The 7,848-nt window shown below is 38.6% G+C and overlaps 2 protein-coding genes across 2 annotated transcripts in view; both read right to left on the bottom strand.

Moving 5' to 3' along the window:
* Positions 1-240: 240 nt before the first annotated feature.
* Positions 241-3,438, bottom strand: LOC107707301 (CD48 antigen-like). Its single transcript, XM_016511289.1, has 5 exons — positions 3,176-3,438; positions 2,605-2,919; positions 2,237-2,515; positions 807-929; positions 241-719 (listed from the first exon to the last, which is right to left on the bottom strand). Exons 1-5 carry the CDS (start codon positions 3,222-3,224, stop codon positions 664-666), a joined length of 822 nt encoding a protein of 273 aa, XP_016366775.1. The 5' UTR covers positions 3,225-3,438; the 3' UTR covers positions 241-663.
* Positions 3,439-5,215: 1,777 nt separating this feature from the next.
* Positions 5,216-7,848, bottom strand: part of LOC107707319 (vang-like protein 2) — a 16,883-nt gene continuing 14,250 nt past the window's right edge. The window contains exon 8 of the mRNA XM_016511309.1: positions 5,216-6,668. Within this exon, the coding sequence (XP_016366795.1) occupies positions 6,408-6,668 (261 nt within the window). The 3' untranslated portion in view covers positions 5,216-6,407. The remainder of the gene's footprint in view (positions 6,669-7,848) is intronic.

Here is a 7,848-nt window from a genome sequence, read left to right as displayed (position 1 = left end):
TATGATACGAAATTTGTGCATATGATATGCATCTACACCACAACCCTAATCCTACCCATCGCGTAGCATATACAAGCCAAAGTCCATTTTTGTATATCAATAACATGAGTTTTCGTTTTTATTTGACGTACTATTTATACGCACTTTCATGATATCGGGTTGACTTAAAAGCATTATCTAAAAACAATGTAGCTGACATTGACAATAATCAAAACGTTCTCATCTTGAGCAGAAAAGATAACTAGCAATTTCAATGTTTAAGTTCCATCCTAGCCATCTAACAACAATTTTAACAAGCGTTCACTTAAAATGGTGCTATGGCTCGCGGTCCGGATGGATGCCAGGGTGAGGATGCAGTCCGCCTTTTGAATATCAGTTATATAAGTATTTAAGGATAAAAGACTCGAGTTGCTTTTAACATTTTCACGAGTCCCTTTCCTCGAGTCCAGTCAAGTCTGGAGTCATTTCAGGTCGAGTCTGAAGTCAAGTCTGAAGTCTATAAAAATGCGACTCGAGTTCGAGTCACTAACTCGAGTGCCCATCTCTGCCTTGAACACCACGGGAGCCTGGACTGAAACTGGTGGTGCTTCAAAAAAGCAAACATCCAGGACAAGTACTGCAGTAAACTGAGTCCATTACATCTCTGATGTCTGTGGTGTGATGTTACCTATTCTGGATGAATTTGAGGAGGCCTTCAGGGCAGGCAGCAATAATTCTGTCTAGAAAACATCAATTACAGTTCATAAACACAACATGAGTCATGTAAAAGTTGTATTGTAAAGGTGATTACAAGGTATGCTTGTTACCTCTATATTTTGTTAATGCATATGCTAAAACCAAAACGACTGCAGCCATAAACACAATACTCAACATCACAGAGGAAATGCATGAACTGCAAACGGTGCAGACTTCACACATCAGCTTCCCCTCTAGGAAAAAAGAGAGAAAAAAAATCAAACAACTCTTCATATACATGCATGTGTCACTTTTCAACGGCGCTGCCTTGTTAAAGTGTCCAGTGGGATACTCGCAAATTTCTTTAAGCCCAGAGTTGGGAAATTGTGTTGGTATATTGTTAAAATTAATGAAATTTTATATTTTTTCTTCATTTACAACAAAACTAAGTTGCATGTACAAAATACCATTGTATTGTATAATTATGATAGGACATATATTACAATACAATATTACAATAAAATAAGCTTAAAACATAAAGCAAAGCACACTCTAAGCCCGTTTTTATTCATAATGTTTTAGAAGTAGAGTTATCGTGCTGAATTTTATGTACATTGCCATCTTTCTCCGACCAAAGTGACTTGAACTCGCCTGACATGGTAACAACTTTTATGCCATTAACTCATAAATACAAACTTCCCAGGAGGACCTGAACGCAACAAGAGTACAAGCGGTTGGAAAATCTGGCTACGCTGATAATTAAAGTTACCTCACGCACACTGTTTGCATAACCTACCCAGAACGCACACGCACGTCTGCAAGATGTCTGTTAAAGATAGCTTCATCTGGAAAGCATCTGCTGTGTTCAAACATCTAATAGATGTCTTTAAGATGTCAGTTTTACATGCATTCTAAATCATAAACATCTTAAAGACATCTTCTAAACGTCTGTTTGACATCTGATAGGAAACGTCTCATAGACATACTGCAGATGAGCAAACACTCTAAAAAATACATAAAGATGTAAATGCAGACGTCAAATAGATGTCTCCGAAATGTACGTGTGCTTTTAGCGTACACTAAAATATACTTTGAGCTTAATGGATTATTGAAAAAGAAAAAAATGTAGAGTGGGAACATCCCTGATAGCACACTTACATCACGGAGACATCTATTTGACGTCTGCAAGATGTATTTTTTAGAGTGTTTGCTCATCTGCAGTATGTCAATAGGACGTTTCCTTTTAGATGTCAAATAGACATCTATTAGATGTCTTTAAGATGTTTATGATTTAGAATATATGCTAAACTGACATCTTATAGACGTCTGTCAGATGTTTGTACACAGCAGATGCTTTCCAGATCAAAAGATCTTTAAATGTGGGCAACGGACTCAAAAATGAGGTAGTTGATTGAATTTGAGTGTGAATGCAGGGTTGGAGTTTAAGTGGACTGAATGATTGGAGTCCGGCTTGTGTTTGGAAGTGCATTGAAGCCCGAACGCGACTTAATGCGTAGTGTACAGCATCCTAAAGCAGCGAAAATCTGTTGGTGAGACCCACCTGAACATCCCACTGTCATTTGCCTGGTCACTGTCTGTTGACCACTGGAGGCAGTGCAGTTGAACGTCACGTTTATTCTGCCATTAATTGATGCGAAAAGAACCGACGAAGAGTCGACGGAGTTTGGGATTCCTGAAATATACGATCCGTTGAACTCGCCATCAGGCGTCCAGGACAAATTCACATTTTGGCCAGATGCAGTGCACTCGAGGACAACGTAGCACCGGCTGTCATTGAAGGAATGGAGCGTCTTCTGGATGTCTGGTTTCTGGAGAGGTTCTGCAGGACGTTATATCAATTACTCAGTCTGGCCGACAGTCACTGAGCAAGACTTTAGTAGATTGCTTACTATACTGAAGACTGCTTACCTTGAACTGTGAGATGAACTTTAACTTGTTTCCGATTGTCATCTGATGTGAGCAAAGCCACGTTATATATCATACTGTCGTTCACTGTCACATTACAGATTGTTAAATCTCCCGTACTGGTGTTGAGCGTAAGTCGACCCTGGTGTCTCCAAAACTTGTATATAGTCACTTCGCCGTCCTTTAGACTTGCGATATATGTTGTGTTCTTATAAATGGACCACTGAACTCTGGCGAGTTTCCATGATCGGTCGGCTCCAGATTTCAGGACGACTGATTGGCCACTGTAACCAGTAATATATTCCTCACTGCCACGTACTGCAAAAGTAAACACAGATCCATTGATTTGCATGAACACCCCAACATGTGCGAGGAAATATTTCTGTTGCTTCGCAGGAAAGGGAAATACCCCGTTTCCAATGAAGCAGAATGTAGGTTGGCTTTCTTTGTTTCTCACAGACAGACAGTTTCTTCTCTTCTCAAAAATGATCCAATAATCTTGCCCACGGGCCCAAACTATATAACATTAGCTCAACAAACTGCATGATATAAGAGTGAATTCTGGTAAACTCACCTTGCGGGATGCACACAATACAAAGCAGCACGATTCCACATAGACTCATTTCTCGTTGGCTTGTCGGCGTAAATCAACGAGGTCGTTGAAGCCACTGGACTTCCTACACGCCGCCCCTGATTGTGAGACTCCTTATCCAAACACACAGTCAACTGACTACTTCAGAGTCATGCTACAAACACTTGAAGGAAATGGGAAGTGAGGCGAGAGAAACTATCTTGTGATGAGCGATGTTTCACGAGTTGTGGAAAGTACAAGAAATAGCACAGATGTAGCTTTGGTGTTTTTGAACAAACACTCCTAGGGAAGCAAATAAAGAGACCTTCCCATTATATGTGATGGCCACCACAGCGTTACTACGTCAGTCGTGACTCTAGCATATTTTGCATAGCTTAAAAAAGGCGGCATGAACATCCCCTGAGACATGAGACACTTCCTCTTCATCACCCACGTTATTTTTATGCGACAGCCGCCCCACTCCCGAGTGCAACTGGAGCTTGAACTTTATCCATCGCATTAGTCCTGATCTGTTTTTATTGAAATTATGAAGGAATCACCCCAATGTTGTTCCAAACCTGTGGAACACAAACAGTGTTCAGTGCGGTTTTACATGCAATGACTGTAAATGTTAATCTGTCGTGCTCATACAATGAGCTGTTCTCTAGAAATCTTCCCCTTTTCTGTACCCGTCACATGTCATTTGGCCAGTGATAAAAAACAATGATGTTGGATGTCATTGACATTCAGTGCAACCCTGATTTGAGGAACCATATTTGGATGCAGAGCAAACGATATCTGTGACCGAGTGGAAGATTTTTAGTCAATAATGGCTTGTTTGAACATGATGTTTCTCAAACATAACTTGACTATGAAAGAGTTGGAATACAGAGACTTTTATGACAGTTTTACTTTTACTTTTTGGCTAAACTGTTCCTTTTAAAGCAGATGGTACTCAAGATTACGTAAAATGATTTAAAATAAAACCAGTTAAAAAACATGTCATAAAAAAATATTACTTAAAATAATTTAAAACAAGCTTTAAAGGGTTAGTTCACCCAAAAATGAAAATTAGCCTGTGTTTTACTCACCCTCAAAGCACCGAGGTGTATGTGACATTCATCTTTCAGACGAATCCAGTCGGAGTTATATTAAAAATTGTCCTTGCCCCTCCAAGCCTTTCAGTGGGGGTAAGCGGGTGCTGGTGTTCAAAAGAAGTGAAATAAAGTGTGCGCATCTGTAATAAAACATCCCTCACACGGCTCCGGGGGGTGAGTAAAGGCCTCCTGTAGCAAATCCATGCGTTTTTGTAAGATCAATATCCATATTTCAAACTTAAACACTTTTCCATCACTTCCGCCATCTGTCATACCCGTCTAGGGCTCCTCAGGTGGCGGTAAAAAAATATTTCTTATAATTCAATAAGTGAAATAAAAAAAAAATAACACAAATTCTAGTAATAATAAAAAAAAAATAAAAAAAAATACTATTTTCTAGTTTTAAATGAGATGCATGTTTTACTATCAAATCCATAAAATTTAAAAAAAAAAATCAAAAGTAAAAAAAACAAAAAACAAAATCTAAAGTACCAAATGTGAGGTTGATATCACAAAAATGTACGATTGTTTCGGCGCAGTACCAAACACTTCCTCTAGATGAAATTTGTTTCCAATATAGTAATTTTTGACTACGAACAGAACAAGTTTAACTATTTTTTTAACCTTTTTTTTAACCTACCATTTAATCTTTTTGAATCATGTTCATGTTTGCATGCGTGTATTCTTGTGCATGTGTTCACACCTGAATGGCAATAAGTTAAAATAACCAAAAATCAAGACATTTCTCATTTTAATTCAATCTCAACGTCCAACAACTCTCAACCCTTCCCAACAATCTTAAACCACAAAGGGCATTTTTATAATGAATATATGCCAAGCTCTCAAATAGAAACTGATTTTTAATTTTTTTTTTTTTAAATCCTTAACCAATAACAAACAACTGGAAGGAAATTCACAGTTTTTAAAATCTATTTTTATTTGTGGGGGCCTTTGGAAATTGGTGTCCAAAAAAAGCTGAGAACCTTTGGTTTAAAAAGACACGCGCTGCATGTCCACAAACACCACCAACATCCTGTTATCAGACGTTCAACTTCATACATACTTCTATAAGCACGAGCCAAACTCTGTAAAAGTAGAGTCGAGTTGATCATTTATTACAAAAAAAAAAAAAAAAAAAGCAAAATTTTTAGTTCTAAAGTTGTCAGTTGCCAAAAAGATCTTCACACAATAACCAAAAATCTACAAACCTCTTTACAACAAACCATTGTTTTAAGGGAAAATGTTAAAAGATTAGCTTCCATACAAAAATTATACAAAGTGAAAAAACAAAGTACAAAACTGCATCGCCTACATGCATGCATCAGCCCTAAAGATGAAAGTCAGATCTGATCATCGTAAACACCTACAGCATTTCAAATCCCACTTTCACTGACGTACACACACGTATAAAGGAGAATGAGTTATGTACAATACATGAAGGGGGGGGGGCAATGACCCAAAGCTGGTAGACTAGTTAGGGAAATGGGAAGGACTAGTTAATTCATTGTCCTTAAATGGGCCAGAAATCCGTCTGAGATCCGTCCAGCTGTGTGTGTGAGGCACAGTTACAACATTTGGCACACATTCATGTTTTTGCATTTTGTGTAAAGGTCACATTTGATTGGTCACGCACAAACCAAACACTACACAAGAAAAACCCCACACAAACACCGTGAGTTTGCTGGCGTACAGAATGCGTTTCAACACAATGTAAACGGATGGTATGATAAAAGGCCCCTCGATTCATTCGAATAAAGTACTGCAAAGGCAATGCATACGACGTCTTAAAAACATTCACGACAGATACAGAGCTCGAGTTACAAACGTGTGCTTTTCTGGACCGACGGTCATAAAAAGTAAAGCACTTGAGCGCTCAGCTACAATCTTGTAGTGTTTCCATCACTCCCGAGTGATTGTGAGAGTGGTGTTATCATGACACCTGGCATTGCTGGTGAACCGTCCGTATTGTGCAGCACTGATGTGTGAAAGTGTATTTGATCGTTATTCACAGCTGAGTTAGCCAGACAGTCTCCAGATCAAAGTAGTTCACGTAGTGTAACAAAAACATACAAACGGTGATATCTAAAAGACAAAAAACGAGTGGTTGTGTCCTTGAGACGGAGTCTCTTGTGGTTCTCTCACACAGAGGTCTCTGACTGGAGCCGCATCACGAACTTGTGGCTCTTGGGGTCGATAAACTCCTCCCCCAGGTTGAGGAAGGGGAGGGGCGTCACCGTGACGACCAGAGCGAAATCGAGGCGGCGGAGGGAGAACACGAGTCCCTGCCGCAGCGCGGAGGTCACAGGCTCCTCGCTCACCAGAGTCCACTGGCGGCCCCTGCCGTTCTCTCGCTGGTACTGCATGGTGGGGCCCGGGGCCAGGTAGCGCTCCAGAAACGCCTGAACGACAGACAGACAGACAGATTTCATTTGTGTTCCTTAAGTTACATGCTTGTTTATTTGCATGCTATGCTCTACCTAAAAGCACTTCAAATGGACTTTACGCTGGACTTCTTGTAGAGATGTTTTAAAAATGACTCTTTCACACCACAGGACCACTTACAATGAACTAGTGATGGACAAAGCTGATTAAACGCTGAAGAGAGTCAAATACTGACCAGAAGAAGGACGTAAAATATTCACACTTCGACATGCATACAGAAAACACAAAAGCTCTTTGGCAACATTATGCATTATCTACCTATATAAACATGAATACGATTAAAGAAAAGGCCCAAATAGTTTGTTTGTGATTTAAATACAATAACATTTAAAAAATGCTTTTTAACTATTTAGTTTTGATATTTTTTTAAATCTGTTTTTTTTTTTTGCTAAAAAACTAAATCTGTCAAAAATAATTTTAAAAATGTCAATCAAATAAAACTATTCCCTATGCAATGCTTAGTATATTCAAATTTCAACAATATTTCCAAATGTAGTATGCTAGATTTTTTGAGTCTCGTGACCTCACTACGCTGCACATTTAATTCAGCAAGTGGTGTCTACTCATTTTAATCCAATTTTGTGCCAAAAAAAATCTTAAGCTTCAGCAGATGAGTCAAGAAAGAGGAGCTAAAAATCATAATGATGTTACTTCTTGTTCATTCTTGACATTACAAAGTGATCGGTCATGCTGAGCACACTGCACTGTGGGATACAGTACACAGTAAAGTCTGCTAATATAGTGCACATATAGTATGTGATGGGTATTGCATTGATACTCTACACCAGTGGTCACCAACCTTTTTAGGCCCAAGATCCCTGACCTCGGCCTTTATGAAATACAAGATCTACCTATTGAAGAATAGATAGAAAAAGACATTCCAGATTGTACTTCAAATTTGAGGCCTTTTACTTAGTATTTTAATTAGTGATGCGCCGATCATAGCTGATTCAGAATTCAGATTTTCTTTTCTTTCTTTTTTTTTTAACTAGCAAATTAGCTGATACTGATACTGATTTTTAAGCAAATTTATTTATTGGCTATTTGCTTTATAACAAAAAAACTGGCTTTAAACAAAAATATCTAGCCATTTGAAATTAGACGCAACCACTGCTTTTTAATCACGATCTGCACGGG

The sequence above is a fragment of the Sinocyclocheilus rhinocerous genome, unplaced genomic scaffold, assembly GCF_001515625.1.
Source record: "Sinocyclocheilus rhinocerous isolate Xijiao unplaced genomic scaffold, SAMN03320098_v1.1 scaffold114, whole genome shotgun sequence".
NCBI lineage: Eukaryota > Metazoa > Chordata > Actinopteri > Cypriniformes > Cyprinidae > Sinocyclocheilus > Sinocyclocheilus rhinocerous.
The sequence above is the reverse complement of the archived record's forward strand: the minus strand, read 5'-3'. Positions and strand labels throughout refer to the sequence as shown.

What these genes read in the sequence shown, in the direction of transcription:
- LOC107707301 (XM_016511289.1), bottom strand. Translation starts at nt 3,224, where the DNA reads ATGAGTCTATGTGGAATCGTGCTGCTTTGTATTGTGTGCATCCCGCAA. An exon ending in AGTTCATCTCACAGTTCAAG is followed by an intron (nt 2,516 to 2,604) that starts GTAAGCAGTCTT and finishes AACGTCCTGCAG; the next exon opens with AACCTCTCCAGAAACCAGAC. An exon ending in AATGACAGTGGGATGTTCAG is followed by an intron (nt 930 to 2,236) that starts GTGGGTCTCACC and finishes CTTTTTTCCTAG; the next exon opens with AGGGGAAGCTGATGTGTGAA.